This window comes from Hibiscus syriacus, unplaced genomic scaffold, assembly GCF_006381635.1.
Source record: "Hibiscus syriacus cultivar Baekdansim isolate YM2019G1 unplaced genomic scaffold, ASM638163v2 tig00111504_pilon, whole genome shotgun sequence".
Taxonomy (NCBI): domain Eukaryota; kingdom Viridiplantae; phylum Streptophyta; class Magnoliopsida; order Malvales; family Malvaceae; genus Hibiscus; species Hibiscus syriacus.
The window spans coordinates 85,199-107,131 of NW_024063107.1; the positions used below are offsets into that span (position 1 = coordinate 85,199).

The following is a 21,933-nucleotide window of genomic DNA, read 5'->3' on the forward strand; positions in this document are numbered from 1 at the left end:
AAAGTACCAGATAGCGAAAGGAGGGGCGGGCAGTGGAACTTGGCAGAAACAAAGATGATAAGAGATTTCTTTGATGAAATCCAAGGCTTGGGAGAAGAAGCAGAGGCAAACGGACGAGAAGAGGGTATTTTCGCCCTTAGAACAGGGAATAAAACAATACCTAAGCAAGGCATGGGATTAACATTCCCGATAAAAGGAGGGAAAAGATTACTGTTGGTAATTTTTTATTACTCCCCTATTGAGAATCTTGCAAATCCAAACATGGGTATCTTAATCAGGAAAAAAAATTTCCCACTAGGAATCCTTAATTCCATGATCCAAACACCCCCTTAAAGCTAAATAATATATATATAATATTTAATAATTTTAATTAATTCGGTTAATTAACTGATTTCAAATCAAATTAACCGAAATAGAAATTTAAATAAAACCATTAATCGTTAATCGACCGAATCCAAAATTAACTGACCGATTAACCAACCAAAATTTCAATTTGATCGATTAATTCGATTTTAACGGAACATTGAACAGTGAACACCCCTACCCAACATTAAGAATCTTGAGTTTAATTATCAAAAGTACAGTCCCAAACTTAGGAAGGTCAATACTGTTTCAAATAATTGATAAGAGCATTGCTAGCGTTATTAACGTAATTTATAAAAATTTAAAAGTTTAAAGAACGTATAATTATAAATTAATTATAAATTAATTATAAATTTAACGATAAATTATTTAAACTAAAATTTTAAAATATCCTTTACTTAAATAATAATAAAAAAATCTTCAAGTAAATTAACCGAATAAAAATTACCTCTTTCAAATCCAAAAATTTCCCGGGAAAACAAGGGTCAACGGAATTAAAAATTGGGTAAACTATATATTTAGTACATAAACTATTAATTTTGATCAATTTTAGTATCTAAACTTTTGATTTTTGAAAATTATACCTAACATTTAGTTTTTGTTTCATTTTAGTACATGTTGTTAAAAACTTAACGCATTTAGTACCCGAGTTTCAAATTACGGTTGCGGTCGCGTTTTCGGTCATTTCGGGTTTACAGTGATTGTGGTCGTCTCGGCCGCTATTACGGGTGTAGCGAATAACTCGGACTGCGGCGAAACCTCTATTTCGCGGGCGCTATCGCATTTTCGGACCGTTATTTGAAACTCTGTTTAGTACCTAAACTATTAGTTTTGATCATTTTTAGTATCTAAACTTTCAATTTTTTAAAAATTTAACATCAAGTTTTAAACAGATACTAAAATGAAATTTATGTATGTTTTAAAAAATAAAAATTTCAATACTAAAACAGATCAAAATTAATATTATAAATACTAAATAGTAATTTACCAAATTAAATATTTGAAGCCAAGAACAGAAACAAATGAAGGCAAAAAGAACAATGGCGCCCTTTTTGTTCATTTCATGGACATTATTAGGGAATTTGGCGGGTGGCAACGAACGTTAAAAACTATACCTATCAGTGGTAGTTTCGTCATTTCATAAGCTCCGAGTTAGGGTTTCGCATCCCGTTTTATAAAGCGGTATCTAGATCCGCCCTGCGTGTGGTGTTTCGTGTCGGTTTATTTTTTCCCCTCTGCTTTATTTTCCTTCATTTTCCTCCCCAAAACCTCCATTTCTCTTATCAGTTTAACCTTATTTTCTTATCCAATCAGCTTTTATTTTCGCTACCCATTTTAATTCTTCGTGTTCCAGAACTTGGGTTGGTTTCAGATCTTCGGAATATGAAGTAAAAATGTTGGATCAAAGTGAAAAAGTGAGTTATTCATCTCTCATTACCTTTTTCGATTCGTTCTTGAGCTTCGTCTTTCCGCTTCTCTTAGCTGATTCTCTGTTTTTCTTGGGTTTTTGCAGGGATCGAGTTCTGAAGATCGAAACAAGAATTACCCAGATTGTTTTTCACCAGAAGAATCACCTGATCAAGCCATTAGCATTGAAACAAAGAAGAATTGTGCCGATTGTGGCACCTCCAAGACTCCTCTTTGGAGAGGAGGCCCAGCTGGTCCCAAGGTATTTTTGTTCAAATCCATTTCAACGTTTATTTTCACTTTGATTTGATCTGATTTGGTTTTTAATCTTCTCCTTTTTTCTGTTTGTTTTACAGTCACTATGCAATGCGTGTGGGATCAGAAGCAGGAAAAAGAGGAGAGCGATTCTGGGATTAAACAAAGGAGAAGACAAGAAATCAAAGAAAGGAAACAATAAAAATTTGGGCGATAATTTGAAGCAAAGGTTGATTTATTTAGGGAGAGAAGTTCTGATGCAAAGATCAAAGGTTGAGAAGCAAAGAAGAAAGCTGGGGGAGGAAGAACAAGCTGCAGTCCTTTTAATGGCGCTGTCGTACGGCTCTGTTTACGCTTAATTTGTGGAATATACATATTTTAGAACAAAAATAAAATGCTCTGTGATGGGTATCTAACAATTTTCAAGTGTAATCTTTGGTTAATTTGTAGTTCTTTTTAGTGTTGACTAACATTGTATTAGTAATCTGTGGAGGTTTTTACTCTGATTTTGTTAATCAAAATGTATTAGTTATTTGATGTTTGGGTTATGAATGTGTGGTTTATATGTATTTGTTCAAAAGGGAAAATTCCCAGTTTCAGTTCCAGCTTTGGATCCCAGAAAAAAGGAAGGGGATAAAGGGTAGAGAGGAACTAAGGATAAGGATCAAAGGTAAAAGGGGAAATGAAATTTTCTGAGGCGCCAAACAGCATAAAGTGGAAATTACTTTTTGGTGGGGATCCAAATCTTTTTCCAAATATACGCTGAAGTGGAGAGTTTGAATTTTAAAATTTTAATATAATATTATAGTTTAATATAAAAATTAAAGTCCAAATTATGTCTTAAAAATGTTTTAATACTGAGAGAACTTTTTATTATAATAATTTTTTTATTTTTCTTTTAAGTATTTATCATCATATTTTTAACTTTTTAAATTATTATAAATAAAAATATTATTTTTAAAAGAAAAAAGAAAAAAATTAAAAAAATTAATTTATTTATAAAAAATTCAGTTTTTTAAAATTACAAAAATAATCCAAAAACCACTAAAATCTATAATCTCACTAATTTTTGATAGTATCTTGCATGGTAAACGGCAACGCTACTCGATGAGTGGACAGTTGAGTTTTCTTGACATGAGATTGCTCTCATTGATGGAAATGGTAACAGTCACGAATGGCCGAAGAAGGGTTTAATGGTGAGATGCAATGAGGTTTTTTATTATTTTGTGACGATCAACGTTCGATTTGGGTGATTGTTGATCGGGGTTAGGGTCGCGAGGTGCAAGCGAAGTTGATGGTGGTGGTGGTGTATGCCACCAACTATTGGTGGCTAGTGGTGTCGTTGTGGAAGGGATAAGGGAACAGTCGATTTAGGTTGCAAACGACAACATTACTTGACGATTGTACGATTGAGTTTTTCTCGATGTGAGACAGCGCTCTCATTGGTGGAAACGGTGATGGTCACGACTGCCTGGAGAAGGGTTAACAGTTAGGGACAACAAGGTTTCTTATTGTTTTGTGGCGATTGACGATCAATTTGGGTGATTGTTGATCGGGTTGGGATCACGAGGTGCAAGCAAAGCTGATGGTGGTGGCGGTGTACCCCAACAGCTGGTGGTGCTGTTGTGGAATAGGGAATGGAGAAGGAGAAGGGGATAATTTTTTTAAATGTTATTTTAAATAATATATTTATTTTTCATAAATTTTTTTTTTATTTTTTAAATAAATTCTTAAAATTACCAGAACATGACATGTGAACTTAACGAAGATTTTTAACAACAATTAACGCTCAGACACCTAAAAGTGTAACGGAGAAAACGCTAGACACTTATTTTTAATAAAAATTTCTTTAAGCACTAAAACGTTTTTTCGAGGTATAATTTATACACTAATTTTTGTATTAAGCCTAATATTATTGATTAATTTTTATATTTTATTCCAAATATATGTTGTTTGAACTCCGAGTTGAGAAGATTAACATTCTATTGTATCATTGATATCATAGTGAGTCTAGAACTTATGACATAAGAAAATATAAGGGAACGAAGATGAACAGTTTGGTCAACCAACCAAATGTGTTTGCCCAATTAATTTGATTATTTTAGTATTTGTCTTGTGAAATAAGCACACTTGGTCGGTTGTCTAATCGTGTAAATGAACCTAGATTAAACGAACAATGTTGTGTTCATGTTCATTTGTTTATTTTTGAAGGTGTTCATGTTTGTTTAACTTTTTAGTATCGTGTTTGTGATCGTTTATTTATTTTTGAAGATGTTCGTGTTCGTTTATTTATTATTCGAGAACATGTTCGTTGTGTTCATTTATATGTTCACAAATGTGTTTATTTAGCTTCATGAACATGTTCGTTTAATGTTTGTGTAATGTTATTTTAGTATTCGTTTATATGTTTAATTTAGTTTTACCCTTTCAAGCTAAAGAAAAATAGTAAAATTATGCCATTAGTGCTTAGACTCTTTTAAATTCACAATTTAAATTTCATTTTTATCATGTGTTCAATCTAGTCACTACCATCACCAATATTTAAAATGTAAAAAAAAGAAAAAGGAAAACTAGGTAAACAAACTTATTCTTGAATATAAATAAACTAGTCTATAAATGAGCTCATTAACGAGCTTATAAATGAGTATGAACTCATAAACAAGCATATAAATGAGTTTGTTCATGAACATAAACGAACCAAACACACAATTGTTCATGTTCGTTGTCTTATTAAATGAACATAAAAAAGTTATTCATACTTGTTTATTTAACTTGACAAACAAATATAAACGAACGTTATACGAATGGTTCACTAACAGTTCATTGAACGCTCTGTTCATTTACACTCCTATATCTAAGCTGCTCATCTTTATTTTCTCATATTTTCTTAAATCATAAGTTCTATATCTAGTAAGAACATTCCCTTTTCTTCTCTTTTAGTCTTTTCTTCTCGTCCCCTTTAGATAGAATTAAAATTACATTTTAAAAAAAAAGTAATCATCTTACGAATGTCCTATCTTTGCCGATCATAAATCAAAACATTCTTTTCCCGAATATAATTATTTAAATCCAATAACAACAAACGTACACCCACAAATATAATTATTTAAATCCAATACTTTAAGGAGAACAATACTTCATTTAATCATTAAGATCATTTGATGACTTCAACTTGATTTCAACTTAAATAGCAAAAGTTGATGACATTATAATTTAGGATAAAGTATACAAATGATTCCTCAATTCTAGGATATTATTTTGTTGAGTCCTTCAACTATTAAAAGTTACAAAATGATCCTCTGATTATAGGGTGTTACTTTATTAAGCCTCTCAACTATTAAAAATTTATAAAATGGTCACTCAACTATTCATATGTTTCAAGTTGTCCTTTTTCCATTAAAATGTTGATGGTTGCCTGAGCTGAATATTAAATCCACTGAGTGAGATATGATATTCATTTGAGATTATAAGATCAAATTTTATCATATATTAGTCAATAGGTTAACGTCCAACTTAGACTGCCTTTATTTTTTTAACGAAAAATGAAAATTTGAAACATATGAATAGTCGGGCTACCATTTTGTAACTTTTAATAATCGAGCGGTTCAACAAAGAAACACCCTATAGTTAGAGAACCATTTTATAACTTTTAATAGTAAAAAGATTCAAACAAAGCAATGTCCTATAATTGGGGGACCATTTATGTACTTTACCCTACAATTTATTTGATTGATTTGATAATCCTATGTTGTGTACTCGAGGCAGAATACACCACTAATTCATAATTTGAAAGATTGGGGCTGGGGTTTGTTGCAATAAAGTTGACAACCCAGGCCTATAAACCAGCATTTCAGTGTTTTCAAATTTCAATAGTCACTAAATTAAGATATTTTTATTGAAATAAAATTCAACTATAAAGAAAGATAAATTACACTAACGATCACCTAATTTTAGGATTCTTTCTCTTTGATCATTAAAATCAAATTTTTATTGGAGTCACTACCGTTAAGATTTTGTATATATTTCGATCACTAAAATTCTTAAATCATTAATGACAATTGATGTGACACATTAAAAAATTCAACAACCATTGCTTCTCATACCATTGAACTTCTCTTCTTATTCTTCTCCTCATTCTTTCCTTTAATTTAAACTCGAGAAAATTCTTCTAATCTTCTCAAATCCATTCGAACCTAAAAGTTAATTGTTTTATACCCAGTCCTTGAAAGTTTAACGCATTTAGTACTTAAACTATCAGTTTTGATATGTTTTAGTACCTAAATTTTATTTTTGAATGGGACACTAAAATGAAACAAAAATTAAATTTAGGTATGATTTTGAAAAAAATAAAATTTTAGATACTAAAACAGATAAAAATGATAGTTTACGTACTAAACACGTAATTTATCCTAATTTTAAAACTTCTAACGTCGGTCAAGGTGACTTTTCATTAGATGTTATAAGTAATAGTGATACATTTTGATAAATTCGAGGATCATTGTATAATAATTGGATAAGTTTATGGATATTTTATAATTTCTGAAACTTTTTTGGTTAAAAAAGATAAATTTTATATAGTTTAATGTCCATTCATGTAGTTTACCCAAAAAATTAACTTTATATAAAAAAATGGAAATCTGATCAAAGCGTTGTCGTGTGAAGTTAAATAATTTCAAAAATTTTCCAGCTTTTTCTAAGCTGTCCTGTTCGAACGCTAATCCAACGCGTTTCTTTTTCACTACAAATATCGCTTTTGATTCGCTTTCGTTGTTTCGATCATTCTCCTTCGAAATTCAAGATTTTCACGGCGTTAAACAAGAGCTACAATCTGCTCTTCATCTTCAACCTCTCACTCATTCTCGTTCTTTTACCCTTCTCTTCATCCCAACCCGTCGACACTGCCCCATCACCCGCCGCCAATTCTTGCAATGGGATCTACGTATCCTACGCTTACACCTCCGGAACCAAGCTAAAACCCACAGATCCCAAGCACCAGCCGTACAGATTCGAGTCCGTTTTAACGGTGCTGAACAACGGCGACGAGAAGCTTAAATCGTGGAAGGTCTTTGTTGGGTTTCAAAACCACGAGTACCTGGTTTCGGCGTCGAATGAGGTTCTGGCCGATGTGACGAGTTTGCCTGCCAATGTTGGGAACGGTACCCTTTTTGCTGGGTACCCGATGACCGATCTGAAAACGGCGATTGAGACTGCCGGTGATTGAATAAGATTCAAGTTCAAGTTAAGCTTATTGGGACTCAGTTTGGGGTGAAGCCTCCTAATGTGCCTTTGCCTGAAACTATTCAGTTTGGTAATGATGGGTTCATTTGTCCTAAGCCTTCTATGCAAGGTTAAAAAATGGGTAAAATTTGTTTTTATATATTTTATATGTAGATGTATATGTTTGATTGTTGTTTCCAGCATGGATTTTTGTGGATTTGGTCAAATTTCAATGTTTGGGTTGGATCCACAGATCATCATATGTAAAAGAGTAGAAATGTTTGATGTTTTTATGATTTAGGATTTGGTTGAAGTGAATCATTTGTTTAGAACCTGAATATTTGTCAATAGAATGTAGACGCCTAATTTTTAGGGTCTGAATCTCTTCTACAAGGGTTTTTCTTTTGTTGCAATGAAAATCATATATTGTTTAAGATTTTTTCACAGGGTTAGCCCTCTTATCCCGGTTTTTTCGATGTTAGTTACTGATTTCTTAACTAGGTTTGAATGGAGATGGAAACTCTTTGATCTTGTTTCAAGTTTCTTATGGCTCCTAATTGGATTGATCGATGAAGTCGGATCATAACTTTGAGCATTAGTTTAGTTAGTTTAGTTTTCTTGACCATGGTTGAATAGATATGGAAACTCTTTGATCTTGTTTCAAGTTCTTATGGCTGCTATTTAGACTGATCGTTGATGTCGGATCATAACTTTGAGCATTAGTTTAGTTAGTTTAGTTTTCTTGACCATGGTTGAATAGATATGGAAACTCTTTGTTCTTGTTTCAAGTTATTCATGGGTGGCTGCTATTTAGACTGATTATTGTTGTCGGATCATAATTTCCAGCATTAGTCTAGTTTGTTGTTCATCTGTTTCCGATTTTTTTATGAATTTTATTTGGATATGTTGTTTGTGTATTGATGGACATATATTTTGCTGTTGCTGGTTCTTCCAGGTAAAAGTGAGATGCAAGTTTGTTGCACCAAAGATCCAAAATTCAAAGCAAATGTTACTGTAGACGATGAGTTCCTACCTCGACAAAGCGGCGATCTTACTGTTATGTATGATGTGACGAGAACATATGATTCAAATTACTGGGCATAGGTTACTATCTCGAACCATAACCCCCTTGGGCGACTCGATAATTGGAAATTGAGTTTTGATTGGATGAGGGATGAATTTATATATACAATGAAAGGGGCTTATCCATATGTTGTCGATTCAACGGACTTCTTATTTGGTCCGCAAGGGCAGCACTATAGGGATCTAGATTTTGCTAATGTGTTAAATTGTGAGAGGAGGCCAACGATTATTGACCTGCCTCCGACAAAGGCCAATGATACAACCCTTGGGCTGATCCCGAATTGTTGCCGGAACGGTACAATCTTGCCACTAACAATGGACCCTAGCAAGTCCAGTTCAGTATTTCAGATGCAGGTCTTTAAAATGCCGCCGGATCTCAACCGCTCTGAGCTCTCTCCTCAGAATTAGAAGATCAACGATACATTGAACCCTGATTACAAATGTGGTCCTCCGGTCCGCGTAAGTCCCAGCCAATTCCCCGATCCTAGTGGGTTGCCATCAAATACGACCGTAGTTGCTAGCTGGCAGGTGGTTTGCAATATTACACAGCCGAAGAACGCAAAGCCCAAGTGCTGCGTATCCTTTTCCGCATAATCCCATGCTCGACTTGCGCATGTGGGTGCCCTAGCAACACTGGCAACACTTGTAGAACTAATGCTCCGGCTGTTCTTGTTCCACCGGAGGCTCTTCTTGTTCCATTTGAGAACCGAACTGCCGTAACCAGGGCATGGGCCGATCTTAAAACACCTAACAGTGCCGAATCCAATAACGTGCGGTGACAACTGCGGGGTCAGCATAAACTGGCATCTTTACACGGACTTCTCTCGAGGATGGAGTGCTAGGATCACAATCTTCAACTGGGACGAAATCGCCTTCCCGGATTGGTTTGCTGCGGTACAATTGGATAAAGCAACCCCCGGGTTTCAAAAGATGTATTCCTTCAATGGAATTGCCTTGGAGTTGGATGCCGTTAACAATACCATATTCATGCAAGGACTTCCCAGATTAAACTATATAGTTGCAGAAACCGACGGAGCGAACCCGGGGCGGAGAGAGATCCTAGGGTGCCTGGAAAACAACAATCGGTTATCTCATTCACCAAGAAAACTACCCATTCCATTAACATTGCTGCAAGGGATGGATTCCCCTCGAAAGTGTTCTTCAACGGTGAAGAGTGTGCACTCCCTTCGATGTTGCCAACAAACGCGGTCATCGAAGGGTTCGACGACGGTAATCTCAGTCTTCGTGGCTGTCCTTGTGTTCATCTTCGTTCAACAATAGATAGAAATTAGTCTGCCATTACCTGGTGTCTTTATATTTTTAAATTTGAATGCTTATTTTTATATGAATCAAAATACTATTGGATCAAAATCTATCAACTATATACAATTTTTCTAGGGGTTTGACCCCTTTGAACCCCAACATAACTCTACCTCTATCTATAGACGTAATTATTCGAAATTAAAATTAAAAAAAATAATATTTTTTAAACTTTTATCATTAAAACTACTCGATAAATTCGTATTTTTTAAGGTTACATAACATAAATTAATTCAATTATTCATGTCTTTCAAGAATTGTGCCATGGATGTTAAAACATACCAAATTAGTCACGGTTTTCCCCCTTAAATTTAAACTAAAAGATGTTATTGTGACAAATAATTTAAAAATAATAGATTCGAGTAAAAAAGCCGAAGAAGGGGAAGGGCGTTTCCGCGATTTAGGGATACTTAATGGGTAACTTTGTAAAAAAACCAATAAAATAAAAAAATAACGTGTTTATAAAAGAAGCTGAACGCCTGCCGGACTCTCATACCCGTAGTTCGGTGGAGAGTCTGCTATATTTTCTCCCTTTTCTTTCTTCGTTTTTAGGGTTTCTATGGCAATTAAACTACCAGTTTATAGACTTTTTAGGACTTGATTTCAATAAATTCACGATCCTCAACTTCTTGGATCGAAACTCAAACGAGAGGGAAAAGGAAAAAAATGGAGTCGAATTCATGGAGATCTCGATTTTCCAGTTCTTCTTCGTCTTCCTCTAGGCGTCATCAACCTTGATCTGGTTTGCATTATTTTTTTTCTGTTTGGGAAAAAAAATAAGGAATTAAATGATTTTTCGGAATAATTTTTTTTGATCTATTTTGCTTTTGTTGTGTTTTAGATCTGTTTCTGGGAAGAGGATATGAAGAATTTGATGGAGATGAGGATTTCAAGGCTGAGTTTTTATGTCCCTTCTGCTGCGCTGATGATTGGACTTTGTTGTCACATCGAAGAGGAGCATCCCCTTGAAGTAAAAAGTGGGGTAACCTTTTCCTAATTTCTCATGAGACTTCATTTCTATTGATGAAATTTGTGTCTCTTACTGAATTTGTCAGGAATCAATATCAACTTTTTTAGGTAGTTTGCATGTTGATGGAGTAGTAATTTTGAACTTTATAAGTATGATAAACGTATATTTAGTTTTTCATAATTGGAAAAAAATAAATTTAAATTTGAAATAGGGTTTTACGGCTGAGTTGGTGTTGAATTGGAGAATTTAATTTAAAAAGATCCTTGATAATTTTGCTAATTATGCGTCTTTCATTGTGAATTTTACTGCTTTTAAAGTTACAGATGTTGTTTGATTCAATATCATTCTCATTTCCGGGGTATGGCCCGAATCTGCTTAGTTTTAAACTTTAAATATATTTGGATAAATTATGTGATTCTTCCTGCTTTTGTACTTTGTTTTTGCACATCAAACCGAAATGTGTTTTTGGTCTCCTAGACACAACATTGCTTGTGAGTTAAATTTGAATTTTGCTTAATAAGTTAATTTCCGTTTGGTTGAATGTTACCTTTTTCAGGTGTGCCTGGTTTGCGTGAAGAGAGTCGGGATGGATATTGTTAACCACATTACTATGCAACATGGGAATATTCTTAAGATATCCTTTTTATGATGCTTTTTGTCTGGGCTTAATTGGTTTTGATGTCAAGGCTGGTTATATAATACGCTCTACTCTAAAAAGCTAAATACTTCAATTTGATTTGATGTTTACCATGGTGTTTAACGACATTTGCTATGATGTTTAACGACATTTTCCATGGTGATGCAAAACATGAATACATTTCGGCTCGCAGTTGCCAAGCTTATACTTTGTTGTCCCCATAGAAACCCTTTTTTTGTAGTTTGCCTTTTTCTTTGTATGGTTAATTTTCTTTTGTTTGTTTGTGAGTTGGAGTGCCTTGAAAGGTTCAGGTTATTCCTCGACTGGATTTTACGTACAGCGCAGGCGAAGATTACTCAAGGGTGGATCGAATTTGACATTTTCTATGTTGAGAAAAGAACCGCGAGAAGGAAACTTGCATGACCTTGGGGGATCTTCGTGGATTGTTTCACCCTCCAATGTTGAAACTGATTCATTATTGTCATTCGTTTTTGTTCAATCCACCCATAACCGATGAGCCTTTAAGCTTTCAGTCTCTTTCAAAATCTGAACGAAATGCAGAGAAGGAAAGCTCGGATAAAGAATCTCTAGAAAGGTAAAATACTGTGTCATTTATTCTTGTGATTTGAGTCATTTTGATAGTCCACTATGCCCTTCAATATAGTGAACGACTTTGAGCAAGTCGCCATTGCTATGAAATGTTGCGGCTTAGGCAAAAGTACTTTGCTGTTATAGTTGGCTGGCCCGTAGGTAGATATGAGTACGTTTTACTCATGCTTCCTTTGTTGGAAAGGGCTATGAAGGCAATCAGTGCTGTCGATGGAGGAAATTTAAAGAGAAAATCGCCTCAGTGACCAAAAATACCTTATAATATACGATTTTAACCAACATTTTTTGGATTTGCCAAAATAACCAACAAAATCGCAATGCGAAATAAAAATCGCAACGCGATCCCCAGAATCCCAAATCAGTTTCCAAAATCGCAACGCGATTCTGAAAAATCGCAATGCGATAGTACAAATTCGCATTGCGATCGCAACGCGAATATGAAAATCGTAACGCGAACATATAAATCGCAACGCGATTCTTACTATCGCAACGAGTATTCGTAAAAATCGCAACGCGTATCCGTAAATTGCAACGACAATACGTAAAATCGCAATGCGTATCCGTAAATCGCAACGCGATTCTGACTATCGCAACGAGTATCCGTAAAATCGTAACGCGTATCCGTAAATCGCAACGACAATATGTAAAATCGCAACGCGTATCCGTAAATCGCAACGAGAATATGTAAAATCGTAATGCGTATCCGTAAATCGCAACGAGAATACGTAAAATTGCAACGCGATTCTGATTATCGCAACCAGAATACGTTAATCACAACGAGAATCTGTAAATCGCAACGATAATCCATAAATCGCAACGATAATCCGTAAATCGCAACGAGAATCTGTAAATCGCAACACTTAAATTTTGGGTATATAACTACGCAACAGCAGCAAATCATAAACTAAATCCCTAAATCGCAACTCATTTCATCTCCATCTATCACTCTCTCCGGTGACATTCGTTCCTATATTCAACGACATCCTTCTCCATCTGGCAACATGTTTTAGTTTCGCAGCTCATCTGTTTAGTAAATTAATTTACAACCATGAAATCATCTAATGTTGATCATGTTTGGATAGATTTGTGTTTTGGAGGGTCATGGGAGAATGTTCATGGTGTTGTACAATATATGTCTTTACCTGTGAATCTTCAACTAAAATTGTCTTTACAAAAGTTAACTTATGAAACTCTAATGTTACGTGTTTCAAAGAAATTGAATTTAGAGCCCCTAAGTAGATTTAGGCAATCTTATCAGAGAAATGGTAAAGTTTATTTGTTAACCGACAATGAAGATGTTGAACGATTCATTGCTTACATTAGTGTTTCAAGTGATGATGTTACATTGTATGTTGTTGAACCTAGAAGTATTGTTGGGTCAGTAGCGGGTAGTAATCAATTAAGTTTTTCTCAAAACCCACAACCTTTCTCTAATCCAAATCCCAATCAACTTTCAGCATCAAATTTCGGTTTTCATATTGACCAATTAGACGATGATGAGCCAACAGAAAAAATTGTGAGTACTAGTCAGTATTCGAAATTTGATCTTGGTCAATACCTGGACTTTGATATTGGTCAATACTCGGATTTTGATGATGTTTCAGAAGAAGAAACAGACCTTGCGTGTAATGATTTTGATATTGGTCAATACCCAAATTTTGATGATGAAACAGCCGTTGTCGAGGAAGATGATGATAATGAGAAGTTACGACTGTGAATGAACATGTTGAACATCCATTCTGTAATTCATATAATCCTGAAGAAGAAAAAGAAGAAGAAAAAGTCCCCGAAGAAAAGAAAATGCCACGAGAGTATAACTGGAATATGCTAGAATTACTTCAGATACCGGAAGAAGAGTTGGTAAAGAAAGCAGTTGATTGTTACACAAAAGTTATTCGTATCAAGAAAGATGATTGTTTTGATACAAAGGAAGACTTGAAGATAGCTTTGTATACGAAATGTGTGGAAGATGGCTATCAACTAAAAGTTAACAAATCAAGCAAAGATCGTTTCGAAAAAAGGTGTATGATTGACAAAAACTGTACGTGGCGTATGATTGCAAAGAGGATAAAAGATTGCGAAGTGTTTCAAGTTAGGACTTTTATTGATAAACATACATGTTCAAGAACCTAAGTTTTTCCTAACCATAGACAGGCAAACAAAAAGGTGTTGGGTGGTTTTCTGGCTGAGTTAATGTTTTTGAATGGTATGGTATATCGAGGACATGAAATTATGACTGACATGAATGCTCGGTTCAAGATTAATATATCATATTCTCAAGCTTGGAGAGCCAAATGTTATGCCTTGGAATTGTTGAGGGGGTCGCCAGAAGCATCGTTTGCCCAACTGCCGGCTTATTGTCACAATTTAAAGCTGAAAAATCTTGGGTCGGTAACTCATATCAAAACAGATAGAGATGGACGCTTTGAGTTGCTGTTTATCGCCATTGGTGCTACGGTTAGTAAATCAATGTAATTTTGTTGACTCATTTTTGTTAGTTACATGCATTTCACATTTAAATGATTATATTTCTTGTGTATATTATTTTGTAGATTCGTTCGTTTATTACTTGCATGTGCCCAGTTATTATAGTTGACGGAGCACATTTGAAAGGTCGATACCTTGGAATAAACTTATTAGCAGTAGCCATGGATGCTAACAATGGGATATTGCCAATAGCTTACGGGGTTGGCAAATCTGAAACCTCTGATTCATGGACATGGTTTATGGGGCATCTTAGAGATTGCATAGGTCCTATTAGCAATCTGACAATCATATCCGATAGGGCAAACTCAATTGACAACGATGTTAGAAGGTGTTTTCCAGAAACTTTTCATGGACTTTGTGGTGTTTATTTGTATAGAAATATAAAATCAAGGTCTGCTGGTATAAAAAAACACAAATGGACATACTGGAAGGGTGTAAAAGCTTATCGGGAAGTGAATTTAAATAAGCATGTAAACTGTTTAAGACGTGTTTTGCCTCAGTGTGCTCAAACACTAGAAGATGTCGGGTTTGAAAGATGGTCAAAAGTACATCAACTTGGAGCATGATATGGTTTCATGACGTCTAATAGTGCAGAATCAATCAACGCTCTAAGTCGTCATTCCCGGAAATTACCTATTACTATGTTAATGGAGTTTTTTTGAGCCTCTATTCAACAGTGGTACTACAAGAAAAGAAACCATGCAGGTAATTATTTCTTTAAAATCATAACTTATCATATATTTTACTAAGTATTGTTTATTTAAATTTACAGGAACATTGGAACATCGTGTTACACCATGGACTGAAAAAAAGATAACGAAACATGTATTGAAGTCAACGTCATGGAGAGTTGAACCATGTTCAAACACTTTGTTTCAAGTACTGGATAATAACTTAAATGAGCTGGTTGATCTAAATGCAAAGACGTGTAGTTGTATGAAATGACAAACATCTGGTTATCTGTGTGGCTATGTTATAAAAGTTGCTCTTCATCTAAATCAAGATGATTCAAGCCCATACGCTATGGATTGTTACACTACAGAAGTTTATCTACAGACTTATGCCGAGATTGTCTACCCTATTCCACATCCTTCTGAGTGGGACATACCAGATGACTTACAAACAATTTTACCACCAGCCATGGACAGAAGGCTACCTGGCCGACCAAAAAGTCACGATCGTATACCGTCTAAGGGTGAAGAGAAGAAGAGATCGACATGTAGTCGGTGCAAGGAAAGTGGTCATACAAGGTTGACATGTGGATCACCAGTGCCATCACAATCATCTTTTCCTCTACTAAAATATGGATCCTCATCAAAATCCAAAGCTCATATGATGTCAAGCAAAAAGGAAATCACCTTAAAAATCCCAATCACAACTGGCTTCACCTTTTGAGACTGTTAACTTAGGTGATTTTTAAATGCAAACGTTGTATTATGTGGATTTTATGTGTGAACTTTTAATATTTTCAGTTGAATTAATGACTCTGGCCAACCATTTTGACTTAACTAACTCTTACTTGTTATTCAGTTGTTACCACTTATTAGGCATTCATTTGACTATCGCAACGCGGAAATGAAAATCGCAATGCGAAATGAAAATCGCAACGAGAGAATCGCAATGCGAAATGAAAAATCGCAACGAGAGAATCACAATGCGAAATGAAAATCGCAACGAGAGAATCGCACTCGTTGCGATTTTCATTTCGCATTACGATAGTCATTTTTGCCTTCAACATAATGCAGATTGAAATCAACAAAATCAACTATTACATTTCAATCAATTAAATAAGCACAAATAAGAATTATGTTCACATCAATTAAACTAATCAACTTTTACAAATCAATTAAACAATAAAAAAATAAGCAATAATTCTTATTTCCTCATATACTATTGAATCAACTTTTACAAATCATCTTTTACAATCAATTAAACAATCAAAAAATAAGCAATAATTCTATTTCCTCATCTACTATTGAATCAACTTTTGTAGTCATACATCATTTTCACGCAGGTCACTTCTGAGATTAACCTGCAGAAACCAAACATATGCTCAAACAACACTTTCTACACATCTAAAACCTACAAACAGTAAATTATTGAATTCTAGGTACTTAACCAAACATTTTCAAACCAAAAGCCTATAAACTTACCAATTGTTTATGGACATTTTTATAACGCGGATGCAGGTAGGCAGCGTCTCGTATATATCGATTTAGCCATATAATGCCGAAACCACAAGCCTACTGCAGTTCTATCTCTATCGGTGGGAGGTAGATACTTTACACTTCCTGTCGTCAAGCGCTCCAACGTCAAGCATACGAGAGGACCACAATCCCCTCTGGCTCCTTCCGTTTGTTGTGGCGCGGTCTCGTCTCTGATAACTGTAATATTGAGCTTCTTTGGCTTCTTGTTTTCAGAACGAGTCAAATAATTTATCGCATCCAAGAATTTAGCCAAATGAGAGCTCCATCCCTTGATAATATCTCTTAAATCAGCCAATGATATGTAATTTATCATGCTGTCATATACTATTGTCTTAAGGGATGGGAGCTGAAGCTCGACGAGAATCCAATGTTTACGTTCCAAAACAGGGATAAACACCTGCAATCATAAGTAATAATTCATTCATTTGCGCACTTATTTATGAATACCTTTAAACTCAATCCAAAATAAATACTAACCTTATCGACCTCCCACCATGCAGGATAAAATTTAGCTTGTTCATTGTCCAACGTAAATGATTCATCTCGTTGATTCTTCAAGTGAACGGCGTTAAAAGACGTCGGCATAATTGTATATCGTGTATTTCTTTTATTTTTTCTTAAGTTTCCTAATTATTAGAAGACGTGTCACCCATGCATCGATATGTTGTTTTACAAAAAAAGATATATATTAGTGACTTACATAAATTTAAAAAAAATTAATCAAATTGAAATATAAGAAAAATATAAGACTTACCCCCATCGAAATAGCCATTGTCTTCGACCCCTAATAATACGCCCTACCAAGATCGATCAAGCAACAAATAGATATCATCGGTGAGTTTGCATATGTCAGTGAAACACCTCTGGCTCCGCTCATGTAGATAAAAATCAACTACGGTCTTAGCCCAAAGGGTGTTATCCACAATTGTGTCCGGTAGTTGTCTCCTCTCCACTTCAGATATTGGAATGGTACTGGCCGGTAACTTATACGAGAGCCAATTCTCATTTATCATGTCCGGCACGTCAGAGGGTTTCTCAAGAAGCCTACATATGACGCCATGTGAATCGGGCTCTTGAATGGTGGGAGGGACCTTTTCAATGATGACAGTGGCCTCTTGAACGATGGGAGGGGACTCTCGAGGAATGATAGGGGCCTCTTCAACGATAGGAGTGGACTCTTGAGGGATGACAGGCGAGTCGGGCTTCTTCTTGCGGTGTCTTCGCACTATTGGGGTGTACGGAGACTTAATAGCACGTGCACGCTGTCTGATGCGTGAACTCTGTCGTGCAAGCAAAACCCGACGTAAAGCATCCACTTTATCGGGCCGCTAAATAATTAAATACAAAAATCAGTAAATAAACAGACATGATATTTAAACAGTGAAAACAAAGACAAATATGTTTCAAACTTGCATTGTATTCAGCCAAGTCATTATTCTATCATAGTTCACAAAATGCATCAGATAACAAAGATAAATATATTTCTATCATAGTATTTGTCTTTGTCTATTGGTTGAAGTAATGCAATCCATTCAAGTTTCAATTTGCAGAAGAATAAATAGTTTACTTTCGCAACACGAAACTTAAAATCGCAACGTGGAAAATGACTATTGCAACGAGAGAATCGCAACGAGAAATGAAAATCGCAACGATAGAATTGCAACGCGAAATGAAAATCGCAACGCGAAACCAAAATTGCAACGCGATTATAGTTTCGCGTTGCGATTTTGGTTTCGCGTTGCAATTTTGTCGTTGCGATTTTCATTTTGCGTTGCGATTCTATCGTTGTGATTTTTATTTCTCATTGCGATTCTCTCGTTGCGATTTTCATTTCGCGTTGCGATAGTCATTTTTCACGTTGCGATTTTAAGTTTCGTGTTGCGAAAGTAAACTATTTCTTCTTCTGCAAATTGAAACTTGAATGGATTGCATTACTTCAACCAAAAGACAAAACAAAGACAAATACTAACTTCAGAGTATTAAAGAATACACAGTTTAGTTTAACCAAAAGACAAAACAAAGACAAATAGTATTTAACAGTGTTAAAGAATACACAGTTTAGCAGAATTGGCAGCAACCGAATAAATTTACTTCAACCAAAAGACAAAACAAAAGATAAATACTAACTTCACAGTGTTAAAGAATAAACAGTTTAGCAGTATTGGCAGCAACTGAATAAATTTACTAAGCAATCTAAGTGAAATGGTTAATCTAAGTGAAATTACGAGTAAATTTATCATCAAGTTAAATATGGAAAATCTTAAACTTACCTCGTTGCGTAGAGTATGAACCTCATTCTGCAACGATACTACCATTTCACGTAGAGCGGCAACCTCACCACGTAAAGTAGACACCTCCACACGCCATGCACCATCGTTATCGCGTAGAGTACCGATCTCCTCACGCAAGGCATTGACCTCATCACGTAACTCCCTTGACTCATCCCGTGGTGGTGGAGAACAGAGAGATAGAAGCCGTGACATCTTTGTCGGTCGCCTATCATGAGGTGATGGTGGAGAAGAGGCTCGATGATGTGACGGGATAGGTGATGGCTCTGGGTGAGGTGATGGCTCTCGAAGTGGAGGAAGTGGATGCTGCTCATCATCCGTGCCATCAAAAAAACGCTGACTAGCTTGCCACCAATTAGTGGCAAGCTCATCCTCCGTGGGTGTCAGTCTTTATAATGGAGTGTTGGCCTCCTAACAATATAAAAACTCAAACAAAGTTAAACGTTTACTATTAATAACTTGTTTATATATGAAAGTATTTGTGTTAACTTACATTATTTATTGTCGCATATGATATTAAGTCTTCCCAATCCAACATACTTTTCCTCTTCCAGGAAATAGCCATGGGAATATCATTTGACGTTTTTATTGCATATGTCCGCATGCTAGGGAAAGCCTCGAATATCCAAATCTACAAACAATATAATAACAAACATTAGTAATTGTTAAAATAATTAATTATAATTTTGGAAACATTATATGGAAATTCTTACCTTAAAGGCCCAAACAAAGCCTGACAAAGTATATTTCGACCCATCGCCATGCAAACTTTTACGGTCATCAAAGGCAGACGACAACTTAGTCCAGGTAGCTTTCCATATATATGAACCCCACGGAAACAGATTCCATGCATTCAGGTCCTCTACCAATAATATTAGCTCCTGAGGAATAGGTTGTCTGGCCTCTCTGCCTAAAAAGCCGGCATACAAAAGTTGTAGAAGGCATACTCGGACAACATCGACGTCATCCATCCGAGTGAAACCATCTTTCTTATTAAACAATTTCTTCAGGTCGTCGACGTATAGGTTCGGCTTCTCCATGACTCATCTGGAAAAACCCGGGATAACCATGATGGGCGGGCGATATGACGAGTGTACTGGCCTACATCGTGTCCGAATCATAGACCAGTGATTAAGCATAACTCCTTCCGCCCAAAACAAGTATACGCCGGTGGAAAATGAAACCATATCTCTTCCTCACCACGTTGTATACTGTCGGGTAGATCGCTAGTCATGGTCTGAAGCCACAAATGGGTCAAATTAGCATCTCCACCCGGATGCTGTACTCTCAGCCATGGCCCGAAGCAGGTTTCCTCAAACAATTGTCTTTGTGCAGGTGAAAGCTTCGAAGCAATTGTAGTGGCTAGGCTAACTTTATTCCTTAATGTCAATGAAGCCGAAAAAAATTTCTACAAAAACAATAAACATACCAAGTTAGATATACCAAAAACTACACTGTGAAGATACACCAAAAACAATAAACATAAATAGTAGTTTATTCTTGAAACTAAAATTTGCAACACTGTTTTGTCTTTTGGTTGAAATGAAAATCGCAACGAGAGAATCAAAATGCGAAATGAAAATCGCAACGAGAGAATAGTAACGCGAAATGAAAATTGCAACGAGAGAATCGCAACGCGAAATGAAATCTAAGTGAAATGGTTAATCTATTATTGAAGTTACCAGTAAACTTATCATCAGTTTCAATATGAAAAACCTAAAATAATGCAAAAAATTCAAAATAAAAATAATTAAAAAAACTAACACTCGGAGGTTGATTTTCCATTTCTGAATGATTGTGAGGGATTTCTGATCGTGAATGGTTGTGAGGGATTTCGCCGGAGATGGGGACGGAAATCTTCGGAGATGGGGACGGATTTCGCCGTAGAGAGTGAGAGATGGAGATGGGACTGAGTTGTGATTTTAGGTTTTAGGTTATGAGTTGCGATTACGGGATTTTCTCTTAATATTTGTGTTTGGAATTTGAAAAATAAAATACGCGTTGCGATTTACGGATACTCGTTGCGATAGTCATAATCGCGTTGCGATTTACGTATTCTCGTTGCGATTTACGGATACGCGTTGCGATTTACGGATACGCATTGCGATTTACGGATACGCGTTGCGATTTTTACGGATACTCGTTGCGATAGTAAGAATCGCGTTGCGATTTATATGTTCGCGTTGCGATTTTCATATTCGCGTTGCGATTCTGGAAAATCACAATGCGAATTTGTACTATCGCATTGCGATTTTTATTTCGCATTGCGATTTTAATATTCGCGTTGCGATTTTGTTGGTCATTTTGGCAAATCCAAAAAAAATTGGTTAAAACCGTATATTATAAGGCATTTTTTGTCACTGAGGTGATTTTCTCAAATTTAAATGGCTGTGGATGCTTAGGGTTTGCCTGCATTTTACTTTCCCATCGATCCATACTTGCCAATTGGATACGAGTTTCTAACAATGGTTTATCACACAGAAAACCTCAACAGTTGCAACTGTCAGACACGGAGCATGAGGAGAAGGCTCGAAGTTGTGAATTCGTTCGAGTACTGTTGATATCGACTATGCTGGACGAGAACTTATAAGTTAATGAGGGTGTTTGTATAATCTATTGGCAAATATAATATTAGGTCAGAGTTAAAAGCATAAAGAGGAAGATTGAACAAAACTATGTATTCCTATTGTATTTAGAGCTTTTGTGCATAATGGAAAGATGAAATAGATGTTCTTATCAGTTTAATATCTGATATGTGGCCAATACTCACACGATATTAAATTTATTTTTTGAGGGGGAGTGGCCCCACACAATAGCTTGCTATTGGGTCTCTCGAGAGTCGCCCAAGCGTTGCCTAAAGCTTGGGCCTGGCACACCCCCACCCAATCTCAGTACAAAATGTTGTTTGTTGGAGTTGTCCGCTATTTTTTTATGCTTCACTGAAATAGTATATATGACGTTCTTTTCTTCTTAATTTCAGCAATAACTAGGACTTCTATGAGTAGTATTGTATTTAATAATTTTAAATCTGTTAAATTGATCTGCATGGTTTTTTGTATTTTGATTTCCCTTACAAAATCTAAAATTTGA

The 21,933-nt window shown here is 35.5% G+C and overlaps 1 protein-coding gene, 1 non-coding gene and 2 pseudogenes across 2 annotated transcripts; all 4 read left to right on the forward strand.

Moving 5' to 3' along the window:
- The first annotated feature begins 1,581 nt into the window (after nt 1–1,581).
- On the forward strand, nt 1,582–2,446 carry LOC120164095 (GATA transcription factor 15-like). The gene is made up of 3 exons (XM_039173856.1): nt 1,582–1,778; nt 1,877–2,032; nt 2,127–2,446. The coding sequence occupies exons 1-3, from the start codon at nt 1,758–1,760 to the stop codon at nt 2,382–2,384; spliced, it is 435 nt and encodes a 144-aa protein (XP_039029787.1). The 5' UTR covers nt 1,582–1,757; the 3' UTR covers nt 2,385–2,446.
- A 686-nt stretch (nt 2,447–3,132) lies between these two features.
- LOC120163992 lies at nt 3,133–9,632 on the forward strand (annotated as a pseudogene).
- A 527-nt stretch (nt 9,633–10,159) lies between these two features.
- LOC120164051 lies at nt 10,160–21,501 on the forward strand (annotated as a pseudogene).
- A 27-nt stretch (nt 21,502–21,528) lies between these two features.
- LOC120164102 lies at nt 21,529–21,724 on the forward strand. Its single transcript, XR_005519710.1, has one exon. It is a non-coding gene; the product is annotated as a U2 spliceosomal RNA (small nuclear RNA).
- Nucleotides 21,725–21,933: the final 209 nt, after the last annotated feature.

Coding starts and splice junctions, on each gene's coding strand:
- LOC120164095 (XM_039173856.1), top strand. CDS start 1,758: ATGTTGGATCAAAGTGAAAAA. Junction 1,779..1,876: donor TGTTGGATCAAAGTGAAAAA/GTGAGTTATTCA, acceptor GGGTTTTTGCAG/GGATCGAGTTCTGAAGATCG. Junction 2,033..2,126: donor GAGGCCCAGCTGGTCCCAAG/GTATTTTTGTTC, acceptor TTTGTTTTACAG/TCACTATGCAATGCGTGTGG.